This window comes from Chiloscyllium plagiosum, unplaced genomic scaffold (assembly GCF_037043375.1).
Source record: "Chiloscyllium plagiosum isolate Xiang-an unplaced genomic scaffold, Cpla_swu_hap1 HiC_scaffold_9, whole genome shotgun sequence".
Classification (NCBI taxonomy): Eukaryota; Metazoa; Chordata; class Chondrichthyes; order Orectolobiformes; family Hemiscylliidae; genus Chiloscyllium; species Chiloscyllium plagiosum.
In genome coordinates this window covers 49,383,583-49,403,731 of record NW_028270147.1, presented here as the reverse complement: position 1 = coordinate 49,403,731, position 20,149 = coordinate 49,383,583, and the positions used below count along the sequence as shown (strand labels likewise).

Genomic DNA, 20,149 nt, shown 5'->3' with positions numbered 1-20,149 from the left:
TCATTGAAACAAACAACATCTGACGGAATGGACAGACAGACTGCAGGGGTGTATTTCTCTTGGCCGGGTGGTCCAGATCAAGGGGTCACAATGTCAGGACATGCAGTAGGCTGTTTTGGAGAAATGTTTTCACTCAGAGTGCGGTGAACCTGTATAATTCTATATGAAACAAAAGACCGTTGGATGCTAATTCAATGAATTCGTTTAAGAAAGGAGTACATGTCAAGAGACTAAGGGTATTAAAGGGTACATGGAAAGAGTATGGTGTGGATCATGATCATGTTGAATGGCAGAATGAGCTCAATAGACTGAATAGCCTACTCCTGCTCCTATTTTCTATGTTTCTAAAACCCTGTAAGCTTGCATTTTTGAAATGATTAAAGTATTAAAAGCATAATTTTAGGGATATTCTGCAATAGCCCTGAAAACTATTGATATATTCACAAAATTATCATTCCTGTAATGCATGATACAAAATATACTGAATGTAGCTCACACAAGTTGAATTTATGAGATGTTTAGGCCACAAATCAGGGGTTGACTTTTACATGAACAGATTTTTTTTAAGGAATTGATATTCATGTTTGATTTGGACCATTAAAAGACCACCACGATGGAATAAAATAAAAATTAACAATAAAGAATTGGTATTAATTCTCTAAACATTTATTTCTTTTTATAGCATTGCAAACTGTTCACATTTCATCCAACACAGTATATACTATAACAAGTTATTTCCAGTTCACATTGAAATGTTTCAAAGCACTGATCACTACCTGAATTACCAATTTGTCCCAATAGCCTGGCTACGCAATGTCATCATATGGATGCTCTCTGTCCTCATTATCCTAATCATTTACATATACATGTCCAAGTGCTGAACAACATTGATAAGACTTCCAGGAATAATTGCCACATTCATGTTGACTGATTTACATCATGACATATTGTCAACAAGGTAGAATTTGAAGACATTCCCGATGAGCAATTTTTTTCTACACATAGTCCTTCTGGTCTCAAATTCCACACTTCTTTGATCAATTTCTTGTAACCGCCTTCATCCATTTGCCATTTCTCATGAATCTGATATCAATACTTTTCTGGAATGTATCTTTAGGGAAAGCATTGTCCTTGAGTATCACAATTGGCTTGAATTTAGTGCTACCGCCATGCATGATGGAAACACTGTGAACTGTGACTTCTCATGGCCAATCGACTTTGCAAGAAATATTTTCTCACCAATCTTGGTAATGATCTTGTGTGCTGGCTTGGTGAAGTTCATAGTTTTCATCCATAGTCCTAGTACAAGCCATTGATACCCGTTTTTCAATCTATTGCATGATGAACAGCTTATGTCTGAAACATTGATACCCCTACTCCTCGGAGGCTGCCTGACTGGCTGTGCTTTTCCAACACCACACTCCTTGACTGCATGACAAAACAGTAGAATTTGATAATTATATCATTAGGTTAAGTGGCAGACACTGAGATTATTTAATTTTCTGATGAAGGACTTAATTTTAATGATTCTTGTGCCTTCTGCCTCTCATGTTGAATTTTGTATAGACATCCTCCTTTGCTTTTCTCAAGGTATAGAATTGAACAGAAGCACAGATTGTAATCTAATCATTCTGAGAGTGCTCATTAACTCATTCTGCTCCAGACTTTTATTCTTTCTCAAAGGCACCATGTTTGACCACGTGGTGCCCAGTAGTCTTGCCAGTTGGCTGGGACAATGCTGTTAGAAAATTGAAAGATTCCACGTTTGCCTTCAAATTGATAAACTGTAGTAATTAACAGTAAGTAATTAATCACAATGTGGTTTAACCGATGCCATTATGTTATTTTGGATCAAAAGTCAAACATTTGACTGTTTTACAAGATCAGTTTTTAGACAAATACGTACAGTATTATAGATATTAACCCTCAATCTCTTTTAATGTCATTTTAATATATTTTAATGAACAAATGTATGAACGACCTGAAAGAATCATTATAGTATGAAGCACTAAAAAGCATCTTTTATGAATTTAGGTTTTTCCAAAGTTGGTTGGTACTCAGGGCTGGTGGAGAACTATTTCCAGGCAATTCCTAACGTTACTGTGCCAAACACTACATGTCACATGCCTCGAGCAGATGCTTTCCACATGTTTCGAGACCCAGTCACTGGTGATATCCCTTGGCCTGGGCTCATCTTTGGTCTTACAGTGCTTGCCACATGGTGCTGGTGCACTGATCAGGTAAACCACATCAGCCTGAAGAAAGGAAGATGTGATAGCAATTGTACATTTTAAATTAGTTGACCACCTTATCTATTCCTAGCAATTATTGTGGGAACTAATTATACGATTTTATATTATGGACTATTAAATACAATTGTCTTTCCCTTTTCTCATTTTCTAACTACCTTTTGTTTTTCCTCGTTATAAACCCTCAGACCCAAGAGTCAATTTCTAACACATAGAAAAAGTGTTTGCATATCTGTGAGCGAATAAGGGCTTGCTTAGGTTTGAAGGGATAAGCTGTTGGTTATGAGTAGGAGTGTGTAGCAACAAACCAAGATTCTGCATTGCATTGATCTTTGTGTAATTCCTGAAGAAGGGCTAATGCCCGAAATGTCGATTCTCCTGTTCCCTAGATGCTGCCTGACCTGCTGCGCTTTTCCAGCAACACATTTCCATCTTTGTGTAACTATTCAACTGGACTACTGACAGAGCGCTCAAATTATCCTGTTTGCCCTACTTGTTAGGCTAGAACTTATTTTTGTGATTAGAACAGTTGAATGCTGAATGAATTTATAATTCATTCCTGTTATTTTAACAAGCATGTATTAGTGATGCTAAACATTTGCACGTTATTATTACTGACAGTAAATGCTCGCCTGCTGTCAGTGAAATTAACCTCTGGGCTGCTCAGGTGCAAATACTTATTTTCTACACCTGACATTTTTCTTCTTTTGTCTTAGTGGAAATGCTAATCTATTTAAAGAAAATGGATTAACAATGATAAACAGTAATTTGCCTAGAATAATGAATGAATCCAATGAAAGTTTCCATCGTCGTATTCCACAATGGTAGAGACTTATAATGTCACAATTTATTGTGTCTGCTTTCAGGAATGTCATAGAAATAAAGTTTTCTAACTTGTAGATTTCATAAGATATTTAACCCTATCTGCTCACTTGTTTGTGTCTCCCTGAATTGCTTTGGGGCATTTATTTTATGTTAAACATGCCTGCAGTTGTTTCTGAATGGGTGCAAGGCTTGTAGAGTGCCCATCTGGTTTGCCCATTTCAACTGGCATGCAACTGCCCTTTTCAGGAATTTTGTAATTAGAGTGGAAAATCACTCCTACTAGAGTAAATATTTTAACATAGGAACAGGAGTAGGCCATTCAGCCCCTCGAGTGTCTTCCACCATTCAGTGAGACCATGGTTGATCTCTGGCCTAACTCCATATACCTGCCTTAGGCTATATCCCTTAATACCTTTGCACATCAAAAAATTATCTTATCTCCAATTTAAAAGTAACAACTAATCCTGTGTTCACTGCTGTTCGTGTGCAAAAGGACTTCTTGACATCTCTCCTGAAAGGTCTGTCCCCGATTCTCAGACTATTTTCCCTAGTTCTGGAATCAGCTGATGCTCGAAACATGGACTCTCCTGCTCCTCAGATGCTGCCTAACCGGCTGTGCTTTTCTCGCATCACACTTTTTGACTCTAGTTCAGGAATCCCCAACCAGTGGAACTAATTTACCATTATCTACCCTGTATTTTCTTGTTAATATCTGGAAGACTTCGATCAGATCATTCCTTAATTCAAAATTCTAGCGAAACAGGTCTAATTTGTGTAATCTCTCCTTATAACTTATCCCCTGAAGTCGGGTATCATTCTTGTAAGCCTATATTGTAATCCCTTCAAGGCCAATACATCCTTCTTAGGATGTAGTGCCCAGATATGCCCACAGTACTCCAAGTAGGGTCTGATCAGAGTTTTGTGTATGACATCTGCATTCTTGTACTCCAGTGCTGTAGATTTAAAGGTCAGTATTCCATTAGCTTTCTTGATAATCCTCTATACCTGTTTGTTACACTTTAACGACCTATTGACCTGAACTCTCAAGCATCTTTGGACAAGTGCAATTTTTAACTTCATAACATCGAGAAAGTGCACTGATCTATCCTTTTACAGTCCAGAATGAATAACCTCACACTTTCTTATGCACAGTGGCTCAGTGGTTAGCATTGCTGCCTCACTGCACCAGGGTCCCAGGTTCGATTCCAGCCTTGGGCGACTGTCTGTGTGGAGTTTGCACATTCTCCCAGTGTTTGCGTGGGTTTCCTCCGGGTTCTCCAGTTTCCTCCCACAATCAAAGATGTGCAGGTCAGGTGAATTGGCCATGCTAAATTGCCCGTAGTGCTCGGTGCATACGTCAGAGAGAAATGGGTCTGGGTGGGTTACTCTTCGGAGGGTTGGTGTGGACTGGTTGGGCTGAAGGGCCTGTTTCCACACTGTAGGTAATCTAATCTAATAAAAAAAAATTGAGCTTCATCCGCTGCAGTTTTGTCCTTTCACTTAGTTTATCAATATCCCTTTGTAATTTTATGCTACCATCTACAGTGGTCTCTATTGCTGCCTAAGTTTGTGTCATCAGAAAATTTGCATGCCTTAACACAGATCCTTTTGGTACATCACTGGTCACATTCTGCCAGTCTGAGTACCTACTCATTACCCCTACTTTTTGTCACCTGCCACTCAACCAATTTCCCTGTCATATCAGTAATTAGCCCCCAGTTCCATGGGTTTCTACTTTAGTTAACGGTTTATCATGTGGGACTTTATCAAATATCTCTGGAAGTCTATATCAACAACATCCATAGACATTCCCCTGTCCACTTCCTTAGTCACCTCTTCAAAATGCTCAGTGAGGTTTGCCAGGCGCGAGCAACCTATCATGAGTCTATGCTGGCTTTCCCTGATTAACTGAATATTTTCAATGTGTTCAGTTCCCCTATCCTTGACTATAGACTCCAGCAATTTCCTCACCCAAATGTAAGGCTAACTGGTCTATAATTCATAGATTTTCCTCTTTTGCCCTTCTTAAAAAGTGGTGTGACTTGTGCAACTTTCCAATCCAGAAAGACAACTCCTGTATCTAGAAAACTCTGAAAATTGTAGTTAGGGTGTCTACACTGTGCTCCCCTACTTCCTTTAACAGCCTTGGATGGAAACTGTCAGGTCCTAGGGATTTATCATCCTTTAATTCTGTTATTTTCCTCATTACAGATGTTTTACTTTTATTCAGTCCCTGTTCCTGAACCACTACTAATTTCATTGGGATTTCTGACAAGCTATCCTCCTCTTCTACTATAAATACTGAGGCAAAGTAATAAGTTGACCTGTCAGTCATTTCCATGAAGTCATTGACAATATCCCCACTTTCAGTCTTTAGTGAGCCAACATTGCTGCTGACCACCTGCTTTCCCTTTCTGTCGTCACTATAAAAATCTTATTATTGAATTTGATGTCCTGGCAAGTTTCCTTTGCCCATCCCTTTTGAGGCTATTTGCTGGTCCTTGTACCTTTCCCATTCAGCAGGATGTGTGCTGTTCTTGCATTTTTGTAAGCCTTTTCTTTTAGTTTTGTGATGTCCCTTATTTCCTTTGTTGTCCATGTCTGTTTTTTTCCGTGAAATGGAGCTTTGCCCTCTTGGGTACAAACTGGTTTTGTATTGTGTTAAATGTTTCTTTGAACATCCTCCCCTGTTCTCCCCTGTTCTTCAGTTGTTTCAGCCGTTGGGCAGATTTTCACAGTCAGTGGTCAGTCTCTGTCTCATCTCATCAGCCTTAGCTAAATCGAAAACTAGTAGCTGATTCATGCTTTTCACTTTCAAATACTGCATTGAATGTGGATCATGTTATGATCACTATTTGATAAATGTTCACACACAATTAGGCGATGAATTAAATCTGGCTCATTACTCATTCATAATTAAATCCAATATTGTTTGTCCCATTGTTGCAAAGAGCACATATTGTTTTAGGAAACTATCCTGAACACACTCCAGAAATTCATCTCCTTTTTGATAGGTTCTTATTTGCCTCTACTAATCTGTGTGAAAGTTATAATCCCCCCCTTAATACTACTATAGCTTTGCCATACATTTGCCTAATTTCTGCATTTGTACAATCTACCACTTCAGAACTGCTTTTACAGTTTTAGATCCTTTACTGTTCTTCAAGTCCACTCATACGGTCTCAACCATTGAAGTAATCTTGGTTCCAACCAGTAAGACGATTTCATCTCTTTTATCATCCTATAAATCTTTTAACCTGATATATTTATTTCCCAATTTCGACCTTCCTTTAGCCATGTCTCAGTAATCCTTACAAATCTCCAATTTGAATTTGTGCCTGCAGTTCATTTAATTTATTCCTCACAGTCCATGTATTTGTATATAGAACTGTAACCTGTCCCTCAGCACCGATGCTTTAGTCATCTGTTTATTATTTCTATTCCATTTTAATCAATACTCATTGTCTTGCCATTACCTGCCATATCTGACGTAGGATTCCTGACTGTTTCTTTACTCACTGTTCTGTTACTTGACTTTGAAAATTTATTAATTATCCCTGAGCCCTCACTCCTATTTACAAGTTTAAAGTCCTTGTGACCACCCTATTTAGCCTTTCCATTGGACATTGGTTTGGATGGAACCACTCTGGAACCTATCCCAAACCCAGTTCCTACCTGTCCTAATACTGATGACAGTGCCCATGAAATGAAATCCCTCTTTCCGAAGCCACTCATTTAGCTATACTTTTACTTCCCTAATTATCTTACCTCTATGCTAATTTGCATGTAGCACGGGTGACAATCCAGAGATTGTAACCCTTGAAGTCTTGTTCTTTACTTTTGTTCCTAATTCCTGATATTCCCCAATCAGGGCTTTTCGCCACTCTTGCCTGTTTTGTTTGTCCCAATGTGGATCACAAAAACTGGAATTACCTCCCTCCTACTCCAATATCCTTCCAAACCTGTTCAAGATCTCCCTTATATTGGCACCAGGCAGGCGACTCTCAGTCCTGTGTCTACCCCTAATCATACAACCCCCTAATGCTTTGCTTTTTTCTTCCCCTTTGCTTCTATTGTTAATAGACCTTAATGAGATGGTAATTTTTTAAACTGATTTTATTTATTTGCAGTTGTCTCTTTATAAATAGGTAATTGTACAGAGATCCCTTTCAGCAAGAAACCTTTCTCATGCTAAAGGAGGATCAGTTTTTGGAGGATACCTGAAGATGTTGCCAATGTTTTTTATTGTTTGGCCGGGCATGATCAGTAGAGCACTTTTTCCAGGTATGTATAAAATTGGTGATTAAAAGAACAGAAGGCATTGCTTTAAAACAATGATTAAAACAGTTTCAGAAATCAGTTCTTGTCTTTCATAGAATGGTTCATTAGATTTTTAATTGTTCTTGTGATATTCCAGAGCATTAATCTAGATTGGTGAAGTGACAAAGGAATGAATAATGATGATTTCAGTTGCTGCATTATAAAGAGAAAAAAACTAACACGAGGATCTATGTTGTTAATTGCTTTTAAAAGTTAAAAAATGCAGTTACTGACCATGCTTTTTCAATATAAATTTAATTTTCCAGATCAGGTAGGCTGTGTGGATCCTGATATTTGTGAATCTGTCTGTGGAGCCAGAGTAGGATGTTCAAACATAGCATACCCCAAACTGGTGGTGGAACTTATGCCTGTAGGTGAGACTGTGTATGCATTATATTTTAGTTCCAGAACTTTATACATATGAATGTCGAAAATTTTGGGTTTTTTTTGTTTCCCTCTCTACTGCCTAGTGTTTCCACAGGCAAGATTGTTGATACCGTCAATTATTGTTATCATTTCATAATTAATATATTTTGTGTCATCTTTCTAAAAGTTGCTTTCTTCCACCAGGTTGTGCACCACCACAGCAAGATGTCAATTTTCCAGCAGAAATCAGGCAGACAGACCATGCAGTCCACTCTGACTTTATAGCTCACTGTTTATTTTTATTATTTACTCATGGGATGTGGACATCCCAGGCTGGTCAGCATTTATTGACCATCTCTAGTTGCCCTTGAGGTGATTGTGAGCTGCCTTCTTGAACCGTGGCAGGCCATGTACAATAGGTTGACCCACAATGCCCTTCGGGAGGAACATCCAGGACTTTGACCCAGTGACGCTGAAGGAATGGCAATATAGTCCCAAGTCAGCATAGTGAGTGATTTGGAGGGGAACTTGTAATCGGCAGAGGATGACTTATCTTCCCCTTTTCTCCAAGATATGGAGGTGCTAGTGTTGGACTTCAGTAGACAAAGTTAAAAATCACACAACACCAGATTATAGTCCAACTGGTTTATTTGGAAGCATTGGTTTCAGAGCACTGCTCCTCTGAAAGCTAGTACTTCCAAATAAACTTGTTGAACTATAACCTGGTGTTGTGTGATTTTTAATTTTCTCCAAGAGACACTCTTTTCAGACTTTTTCCATAAATGTAGAAATTACAAAATCATTGCATTCCAAATGGAAAGATCTCTGCTTTAGGAAATTTCAGTGGCTCCAGTTAATTTTCCGAAAATTTCAAAATTAAGGACATCGGCCTTAATTTCCAGGAATCAAAACACTTAAATCAGAGATTCATTAGGGTGAATCTTAACTACCCCTGCCTTGTTGAAATGCTCTGGACCAAGTAATAAAACAGAGTTGGGCAATTTCCACCTCCATTCCACACCCTACAGCTTTTGTTTGGGTGTCTGATATGCCAGATTAATTGGATGGGGCCCTTGGATGTTTCTTTGAGTGGATAGTGCTGCTTCAAACTTAAAAACGCTCAACACCCTGGGTTTAGCATTGATCAAACATTTACTTGATCAGCCATATGCAGAGGAACCTCGATTATCCGAAAATCAATTATCAGAATATCGGATTATTCGAAGGAGATCTTGAGGTCCTGATAGACACATTACATCAAAGACATATTTCCGACACTGATTGCGTCTTTTGTTTACAGTGATTAAACAGGCACCATCTCCAAATGTCTGACTGCACACCCTCTCTCTCTCCCCACACTTTCCCTGAAGTTCAACACAGGAGTGTACCCTAAACCTCCTTCCCCAGATAACCTCTCCAACATAGTCCTGTACAGGGCAAAGATGGAACCTGTCAGAAAGTTGCAGTGAAATGTTGTGTGTGGGTGTGTGTGTACACGTACAATTTGGAGATTCAGCCCCCCAAAAGGCAGCAGCAGTCTTGTTGATGTCCAGTCCGGCTGCCCCGGAGAGGGGGTGCGGGGGGTGGCGGTATTGGATGGGGTTGGCGGGGGCAGACAGGAAGGGCGGATGGGAGTGGGGTGGTGGAGGTGTTGGATGGGGTTGGGGGTGCGGGCAGGGAGCAGTGTTAGATGGGCGGACAGGGGCAGTTTTGGACAGGATTTGGAGGTCAGACGCGGGGCGATGTTGGACAGGGGCGGGGGGGGGTGGTATTGGATGGGAGAGTGGGGGCTCGTGCGCAATGTACTGCTGCCTCAAGTACATATAGCTCCCAGCAGACTTAAAAACTCTGAGCCTCAGAGGAAAGGCATTTAATCGATTAACTGAATAATCGATTATCCGAACGAACAATCTGTAAATGCTGTTACTACTGGAGTGATCCAGAGGCTAGAAACTCTGTGGCAAGTAACTTAGTTCTTGATTTCCTAAAGCTGATCCACCATCTACAAGGCACAAGTCAGATATGCGATGGAAAATTGTCCATTTGCTTGGATGAACACAACTCTAATACTCAAGAGGTTTGATACAATCTAGGACAAAGCAATTGGCATCCCATTCACCATATTAAACTCTCTATGACTGGTGACAGAGATAGCATTATGGACTATATGTGAAAATCACTGCAGCGTTTTGCCAAGCTCTCGAAAGCAGCAAGCGATAGACAGAGCTATGTGATTCCACAACCAACAGATCACATCTAAGCTCAGCAAACCTGCCACACCTAGTGAAGAATGGTAGTGGATAACTAAACAACTTGCTGGAGCAGGAAACTTCATAAGGTGTCCCCATCGTCAATGATGGGGGAGTGCAGCACATCAGTGAAAAAGACAAGGTTTAAGCATTTACAACAATCTTCAGCCAGATGTGATAATCGGGTGATCCATCTCAGCCTCCTTCAGAGATCCTCAACATAAGAGATGCAGTTTTCTTTCAATTCAATTCACTCCATGTATTAGCAAATGAACACCTGAAAGCAATGGATACTGCAAAGGCCCCTGCCAGAACCAAATAGTACTAAAAACATGTATTCCAGAACTTGCTGCACCCCTAAGCAAGCTGCTCCAGTACAGCTATAAACCGGCATTTACCCAATAATGTGGACGTATCTGTAGGAGTTCCTCAGGGTAGTTAATTTCTTACCAACCCGTACAGAGATCTTATTACACACCTTTGGCTTGGGTATAGCCTGAAACTGGACCTCCTTATCTAGAGATAGGGACACTACCACTGCACTACAGAAGTTTCAGAGGTTTTCTCAGGGTAGTGACCCAAGCCTAACCATTTTCATCTCAATGACATTCATTCCACCCTCAGGTCAGCATGAGGATGTTTGCTGATATTTAAACAATGTTCAACACCATCCACAATTCCTCATATACTGAAGCAGTCCATGTTCAAATGCAGCAGAACCTGATCAAAATCCAGGCTCGGGCTGATAAGCTGCATGTAACATTCATGCCACAAACATGCCAGGTGAAGACCATTTCCAGTATGAGATAATCTAAACATCGGCCTTTAACATTCAATGACATCACCATCAGTGAATCCCCAATATTGACATTGAGAGTGTTACCATTAAATCAGAAGCCATTTAAATGTTGTGACTACAACAGCAGGTCAGAGGTTAGGAATCCTGCAGTGAATAACTCATGTCCTGACACCCTAAAGCCTATCCACCAACTACAAGGCACATGTCAGGAGTATAGTGGTGCAGCTCCCACAATATCTTAGAAGTTTGACAGCATCCAGGACAAAGCAGCCTGCTTAAATAGATCCATATCCACAAATATTCACTCCCTCCAGCAGTGCACTCAGTAGCCCAATAGTGATAACTATTTACAAGATGCAGAAATTTCAGAATTCAGAAAAGCCCCATATCACCTTTCAAACCCATAACAAACATAGTCCAGAGGAATAAGAGCTACAGATACATGGGAACCATAAAATCTCCAATTTAACTCTAAGCTAATTGCCATCCTGACTTGGAAATGTGCCACAATTTCTTCAGTGTCCCTGGGTCATAATCCTGGAAATCCCTCCTGAGCAGTGTTCTAAGTCTACCTACACCAAATGGACTGCAATGCTTAAAGAAGGCAGCTCACCACCACCATCCCAAGGGCAGCTGGGGATGGACAATAAATGCTGGCCCACATCCCTGGAATGAATAAAAGCAATGTTCCTTATACACAGCATCTTCTATGGCCTCTATCATTAAGAAGAACTGCAAACAGATAGAAGTGCTAGCATGTGTAAATTCCATATAAAATGTACACCATTCTGACCTGAAACAATATAATTGTTTCATCTCTGTTACTGTGACAAAATGCTGGAACTTGCTCCCTATAAACCTCGGAACAGTGTGAACCATGAGGAGCCTACATTTTTAATTATGAACCAAAACAAAACTTAGCCATTCAGCACTCCCTTTGAAAATCCGAACCCCGCTTATTCATAAAGTTGTCATTCAAATATTCATTGATAATCCCACTAAGGAAACCTTCTTAACCTTATCTATTATAAACATATTTGCTTTGAAACAGTTTTTAAAAGAAACATCAGGTTTTACTAGGTAATAAGGATGTCAGTTACACAAAGTGGCACTCCCCTTTGTAGCTGATTAGACAAATCTCAGCTGGACTGAGTTCATTAGTAATTCTTGGAGCTCAGCCAAACATTCATAATGATGCCATTTGGTAACTGCTTCAACATTGGCAGACTGAGCAATTGGCCATACTTCTGTGTTTTTCCAATGGTCCAATTATACATACTCAGTTGAACATTGAACTCATTCCAACAAGGTTTTGTTGACACAGTTACAAAGGATGCTGCATGCCCAAGGGCAATTAGGGGTAGGCAGTAAATGCTGACCGAGTCAGTGAAACCCACATCTCCTGAATGAATAAGAAAAATAATAGTGGAGTGTGTATGGAAAGAACTTGGACTTTACATGGAGATATGGCTGAGCATGCAGCATGTATGGGGCAGACCATGAAGGCAAAGATAACCTTACCAACCAGGTTGATGGCTTAGTAGAGTGAGGTGAGCTTTCTAAACTTCTTGCTTTGCCATCCACTCACTTCTGTTGCCACCTCAGGCCTAACTCTGGTGGGGATGGACCCATCCCCAGCCCATTCACTCCTCCCCATCATGAAAATAGGGTGCTTGGGCTTTTCTAGGTGCAATCAGGTCATAGGAATAGAAAAATTGCTGACTCGCAACACCATCCCCATGAGAAACATCCAGTCTCTATGTTCTGGGCTGGTGGAGTACTCATTTTTGGGGTCATTGGTAATAACTGCAGATGCCTGCAAAAAACCCATCATCTCTTAATTATAACAGTAATTGTAGGATTTAATTCCTTGCATTTCTTGGTAAGTGGTGACTAAGATTGTGACTGCAATCAATTTGCATTATAGGGATTCATGGGTTTCTGGATGTTGGCTGCTGTTTCCTATCCCCCACACATGCCTGCACTAAAAAGAAAGTTTGTCTTAAATATGACTGCTTTTATTTTCTGTGCTTATTTTGAACCAGGCCTGAGGGGACTGATGATAGCAGTATTGCTGGCTGCTTTAATGAGTTCACTCACCTCAATCTTTAACAGCAGCAGCACACTCTTCACTATGGATATCTGGCAGAGATTCCGGTCAAACGCCACTGAACTAGAGCTGATGATTGTTGGCAGGTAAGTTCAGACTTCAAAAATGATTCGAAAGTTGAATTTACAGTGAAATATTAATAAGAATAAGAATTATCAACTTACCATACTGCCGAACGGTGATGTGCTTTCTGTTTGGGTAGACCTTGATTCAGAGAGCCATGCTTCTACTGAAACCAAAAAGGAGCTTTATTACCATATTCAAAAAAAGCTTATGTGGAAGGGTCCTAGAGTGTGATTGATACTTATAAACATACTCTTAACTTGTTACCCAGGAGTATAATTGATCACACTTTATAGAAACCATTAGATTTTCATTTCCAGTGGAGTATGCCAAGTTGTCTTGCTACAAGAGGAGCGTTGTGTTCTATTTGGTTCTCATTTATTTTGAAACATCTGCTGAGAAAGGTTTGCTCTGACAAACCTTTGTTGGTATAAGCCCCTCTTTCCTAAGTCAGGTGTGCCAGCACTTTTCCCACTTGCATCACTATGAGATGTAAAGACCCAGCTAACCCTTGGGCTGGAAGGTACTTCCACATCCAAACCAAAGGAGTAGCCATGGGCACCCGCATGGGCCCCAGCTATGCCTGCCTCTTCGTAGGATATGTGGAACAGTCCATCTTCCTCAGCTACACTGGCACCATCCCCCACCTTTTCCTCCGCTACATCGATGACTGTATCGGCACTGCCTCATGCTCCCACGAGGAGGTTGAACAGTTCATCCACTTTACCAACACCTTCCACCCCAACCTCAAATTCACCTGGACCGTCTCAGACTCCTCCCTCCCCTTCCTAGACCTTTCCATTTCTATCTCGGGTGACCAAATCAACACGGACATTTACTATAAACCGACCGACTCCCACAGCTACCTAGACTACACCTCCTCCCACCCTGCCCCCTGTAAAAACGCCATCCCATATTCCCAAATCCTTCGTCTCCGCCGCATCTGCTCCCAGAAGGACCAGTTCCAATACCGTACAACCCAGATGGCCTCCTTCTTCAAAGACCGCAATTTCCCCCCAGACGTGATCGACGATGCTCTCCACCGCATCTCCTCCACTTCCCGCTTCTCCGCCCTTGAGCCCCGCCCCTCCAACCGCCACCAGGACAGAACCCCACTGGTGCTCACCTACCACCCCACCAACCTCCATATACAGCGTATCATCCGCCGTCATTTCCGCCACCTCCAAACGGACCCCACCACCAGGGATATATTTCCCTCCCCTCCCCTATCAGTGTTCCGAAAAGACCACTCCCTCTGTGACTCCCTCGTCAGGTCCACACCCCCCACCAACCCAACCTCCACTCCCGGCACCTTCCCCTGCAACCGCAAGAAATGCAAAACTTGCGCCCACACCTCCCCCCTTACTTCCCTCCAAGGCCCCAAGGGATCCTTCTATATCCGCCACAAATTCACCTGCACCTCCACACACATCATTTATTGCATCCGCTGCACCCGATGTGGCCTCCTCTATATTGGGGAGACAGGCCGCCTACTTGCGGAACGTTTCAGAGAACACCTCTGGGACACCCGGATCAACCAACCCAACCATCCCGTGGCTCAACACTTCAACTCCCCCTCTCACTCCACCAAGGACATGCAGGTCTTCCTCCATCGCCAGACCACAACAAAACGACGGTTGGAGGAAGAGCGCCTCATCTTCCGCCTAGGAACCCTCCAACCACATGGGATGAACTCAGATTTCTCCAGTTTCCTCATTTCCCCTCCCCCCACCTTGTCTCAGTCAAATCCCTCGAACTCAGCACCGCCTTCCTAACCTGCAATCTTCTTCCTGACCTCTCCACCCTCACCCCCACCCCAGCCTATCACCCTCACCTTGACTTCCTTCCACCTATCGCATTTCCAACGCCCCTCCCCCACGTCCCTCCTCCCTACCTTTTATCTTAGTCTGCTTGGCACACTCTCCTCATTCCTGAAGAAGGGCTCATGCCCGAAACGTCGATTCTCCTGCTCCTTGGATGCTGCCTGACCTGCTGCGCTTTTCCAGCAACACCTTTTCAACCCAGTACAACTGTGACTAGCATTAATAGTACTGCATGAAAATGATTTTGCCAGGCTGATCAAGGGCCAATGTTACTTGTTTGGATGTGGTAGGGAACGTGAAGAGCTCACATGGAAATGCTTATGTTAGCCCTCTGTGGCAATGTCCAGCTGAGCAGCGAGAGAGTGAGGTGGTTGAGCTCTGCTTTCCTCTTTCTAAAACTTACTAATGAGTTATAGACATCACTGACTAGGCCAATATTTACAGCTTATCTAGTGCAAAGACAACGAGGTGACTGTGGAACGTAGGGTTCGTACCTGGCTGCTGCTCACCTGTCTAGAGTGGAGGAAAATTTGGCCTGATACTGCATGCAATTGGCTAGCACCTAAATAGTGCTAATTGGTTAAGGACAGTGAAAGCAGGCAGGGCCTGGAACAAGCTCCTGAACTTTCCTTATTCCTAAATTGCATTGGGCCCAAATTATATGCTTTAAAACCCAATTTAAATATGTGAATGAGGCTTGCCTCTTTCAGAAGGGAATGCTGGCCACCTTTTTCAAAGCTCCTTCAAGGTTGAAGCAGGTACGAGAAAGATGTGGAGTAAAAAGGTCATTTTAATTGTTCTGATTTTCACCTCACTACATCACTTTCTAAAATTTGAACAGAGTGATAATAGAATGAAGATCAGCCCATTGGTTATTTTTTTTTGTCTTTCTTTTTTTTTCCCCTTTTTTTTTCGTTTTTTTTCTCTTTTTTTTTTAATTTAACCCCCACACTACCACCTAACTGCGGTAGTGCTTATTTTTTTTTCCCCAGCACCCATGGTGTGTGTGTGCAGGTGTGAGACACAGTGAAAGACACAAAGTGCACGAATCTTTATTCAATTTCCACCACCAGGAAGATAGGAAAACACCCGGGTGGCCAGTGACAAACACTGCCCTTCTCATCAAAGGGCAGTGCTGTGTGATCAAAACAGTGAAGGGGGAGGGTAGGGACTAAATCAAAATAGAATTGGAGGGAGAAATAATGCACTCCACTCCCTGCAGCGCCCACCTCTCCCTGAACAACTCCAGGGTGTTGGTCGACATCGCGTGCTCCTTCTCCAAGGACACCCGGGCCCTAACGTAACCCATTGGTTATATCAGAATTATTCAATTGAAGTGACTGATTGATTGATTAATTACCACGTATGGGCAGGATGCAAACTTTAGCATAACTTGGTTATCGAATGAATATTGTATAGAGCTAGTTATGTGAGTGCCTACAACAGGGAGAAGGGCAGAAAGAAATTAGTTTCATTTAGTGAGGGTCTACCAGCTAAAACCCCAAAGGAGAATGTATTTTACCTGGTTAACATGTGGAGCATCTGATATTTTCTCTTCAAACTTATTTTATATTTTATGAACATTTTCGGCATTAAACTATATTTGTAAATGACTCTTATTCTCTTTTTATATACATGCAGTTCATGCAGGTTGCTTCTGTTAATGTAGGATATTCTGACTGCACTCAGTCTGAGCATTATAATCTAAGAGAGATGTGTTAAGGGCATGGATGGACACATGGAATTGCGATGTTACTGTCACCACAGAGATGTGGTTGAGGAAGGGGCAGGGCTAACAACTCAACATTTCAGGGTTTAAAATTTTCAGGGTGGAAAACAAGTGTTGGTATTGCATTATGAATTGAAGAGTTAATTACTGCAATACGGAGGTACAGTACCTTAGAATGGGCTTCAAATGAGGCTTTATGCGTTGAGTTTAGGAATAAAAAGAGTCGTATTGTTGGGAATGTATTATAAACCCTGTAATAGTCAGTGGACAATAGAGGAGTGGATATATAAAGACAATTCACTGAGGTGTGTTTTAAAAAAAAAGGTAATTGTATGAGAGGGTTTCAACTTCTCCACTGGGATACCCATAGTGGAAAGGGTTTAGAGGGGGCACATTTCTTGAAACGTATTCAGGAGAGCTTTTTATATCAGCATGTAGAACGTCCAACAAGGGATGTGTAATGCTGGACCTAATTCTGGGGAATGAAGCCAGACAAATATTTGAGGTGGCAGTGGGAAAACATTTTAGTGCTATTTCTGGAAAAGGAAAAATATTGGCCTGCAAAATTGAGTTTTGGATTGAAAGAAGGCAGTTTTTATTAAAACAAGGCAGGATCAGGCCAAAGTAGACAGGGAATGGCTAATCGACTCATGGAGGCATACAGCACAGAAACAGACCCTTTGGCCTGTTCATCCATGCTGTCCAGGTTTCTTAAACTGGACTAGTCCTTTTTGCCTGATTTGGTCCATATCCCTCTAAACCCTTCCTATCCATGTATCTGCCCAAATGTCTTTTAATTGTTGTAATTGTACCCACCTCCCACTTCCACTGGCAGTTTGTTCCATGTACACACCACACTTTGTGATAAAGTTGTCCCTCAGGTTCCTTTCAAATATTGCCCCACTCACCTTAAACCTAAGCCCTCCAGTTTTAGACTTTCCCTACCCTGGGAAAAGGACCTTGGCTATTCACCTTATCTATGCTCCTCATGATTTTATAAACTTTTATCAGCTCACCCCTCAGCCTTCTACGCTCCAGGAAAATAAAGTCTCAGGCTATCCAGCCTCTCCTTAAAACGCAAATCTTCTAGCCTCGGTAACATCCTTGCAAACCATTTCTGCACCTTATCCAGTTTAATTAAAACCTTCCTATAGCAGAGTGACCAGACTTGTACACAGTACTCCAAATGTGGCCCTACCATTTGGTATGGCTGTAACATGATGTTGTAATTCCTGTACTTGATGCTCAAGGAACTATGTACCTAAACCCCGAGGTCTCTTTGTTCGATAACATTCCCCAGAGGCCTGCCATTAACTGTGTAAGCCCTGCCCAGGTGTATCTTACCAAAATGCAACACCTTGCAATTATCTGAATTAAACTCCATCTGCCATTCCTGGACCCACTGGCACAGTTGTTCAAGATCCTATTGTATTCTTAGACAACATTCTTTACTATCCACTATACCACTGATGTTGTCATCCACACATGTATTAACCATGCCTCCTATGTTCTCATTCAAACAACAGTGGACCGAGCACTGACCACTGGGCACAAGCGTCCAGTCTGAACAACAACCCTCTACCAGTACCCTCTGTCACTTACCATCAAGTCAATATTATATCCAATTGGCTAGCTTTCGCTGGAACCCATGTGATCTAACCTTACTAACCAGTCTACCTTGCAGAACCCTGTTGAAGACCTTGCTAAAGTCCATGTGGATAATATCTTCCACTCTATCTTCATCTATCTTCTTGGTCACTGCTTCAAAAACGCAATCAAATTTATGAGACATGATTTACCATGTGCAAAGCCATACTGATTATCCTAAGTCAGTCCTTGCCTTTCCCGATGCATATCGATTCTGTATCTCAGAATCGCCTGCAACAACTTACCCACCACTGACGTCAGGCTCACCAGTCTGTAGTTCTCTGGCTTTTCCTTGGAGCCTTTCTTAGATAATAGCACAACATTAGCCACCCTCCAATCTTCTGGAACCTCACCCGGTGCTGTCGATGATACAAATATCTCTGCCAAGGGCCATGCAATTTCTTCCTTGGCTTTCCACAATGTCCTGGGATACACTTGATAAGGTCCCAGGAGTTTATCTACCTTTTATGTGTTTTAAGACCTCCAGCACCTCTTCTTCTGTAATGTAGACTCTTTTCAAGGTGTCAATATTTATTTCCCTGAGTTCTATGCCTTTCTTCACAGTAAATACTGATGTGAAATATTCATTCAGTACCTCACTCCTGTAGTTACACACATAGACAGCCTTATTGATCTTTAAGGGACCCTATTCTTTCCCTACTCACTCTTTTGCCCTTAATATACTTAGGTTAAAAGAGAATCCAAAGAGATTCTATCTGCCAAAGCTACCTCATGTCCCCTTTTGGCTAAATCTGCAGCAGAACAGTGGGTGGGTGTTCAAAAAGGAACTGGGGAGAATACAGGCCCAATACTGTTGAGTTACATATCGGAATAACAAGCCCTAGCAGGAAAAGAGAGGTTTCTAACAGTTACAAAGTAAGCAAATCAGTGGAAGCCCTTATGGAGTGCAGAAAGTGCAAGGGAAGAACTTAAAAGAGCAATTAGGAGAGCAAAGAGAGGCCATGAAGAAACACTGGAGGATAAGCTTAAGGAGAATTCCAAGGTATCGTATTAGTATAAGAAGGAAAAGAGGATAACCAGGAAAAGAATAGGGCTCACTGGGGACTAAAGAAGGCAACCTGAGCATGGATCCAGAAGACACGTACTTCACATCTGTCGTCAGTTGGGAGAAGGAGGGTGTAGGTAGAGAATTCAGGAAGACAGACTGTGAGTTTCTTTGGCAGTTTGACATAAGGAGTGAGCAGATATTGGAGGTTTTGGCTTAAAAGTGGACAGATCCCAAGTTCGGACACATTGCATCCTATGCTGCTGTGTGGGGCGATGGCAGAAATTACATGGGCTCTGACCAAAGTTTTTAATTCCTCTCTGACCACAGGGCAATGCCAGAGGATGGGGGGACAGCTACTGTGGTTCCACTTTCAAGGAAGGTGATAGGTATAAGCCAAGGAAAGACAGACCAGTGAGTCTCACGTCATTGGTCAGAAAACGATTGAAGAAAATTCTGAAGGAGCAAATGAATTCCACTTGGAGAGGGAAGGTTTGATCAGGGATAATCAGCATAGCTGTGTCACAAAGAGGTCAGGCCTAGCACATTTGTTTGAATTTTCCAAGGAAGTGAGCAGATAAATGAGGGTCATGCAGTTGATGAGGTTTATATCGACTTCAGCAAAATCTTTGACAAGGTTCTACATGGAAGACTGATAAAGAAGCGAAAAGCATATGGGATCCAGGGTAATAAAGCAAGTTGTATTCAAACTTGGCTTCATGGTAGGAGACAGAGTGTGGTGTTAGAAGGCTGTTTGTGAGACTGGAGGCCAGTGTCCAGTGATGTAGCACAGGGATCAATGTTGGGTCCCTTATCGTTCATGACAGATATAAATAATGCAAAAGAAAATGTGGCAGACATGATAAGTACATTAGTGGATGACATGAAGATTGACCAGGAAGTTGACAGTGAGGAAAAAGGTCTTAAGCTAAAGGAGGCTATAATGGATTAATCAGATGGGAA

The 20,149-nt window shown here is 41.8% G+C and overlaps 1 protein-coding gene across 1 annotated transcript in view; it reads left to right on the top strand.

The window, feature by feature from the left end:
• Positions 1-20,149, top strand: part of slc5a9 (solute carrier family 5 member 9) — a 104,296-nt gene that overhangs the window by 59,134 nt on the left and 25,013 nt on the right. Inside the window, exons 7-10 of the mRNA XM_043699241.2 lie at positions 2,035-2,240; positions 7,223-7,358; positions 7,661-7,768; positions 12,854-13,004. Coding sequence (XP_043555176.2) covers positions 2,035-2,240; positions 7,223-7,358; positions 7,661-7,768; positions 12,854-13,004 — 601 coding nt within the window. The remainder of the gene's footprint in view (positions 1-2,034; positions 2,241-7,222; positions 7,359-7,660; positions 7,769-12,853; positions 13,005-20,149) is intronic.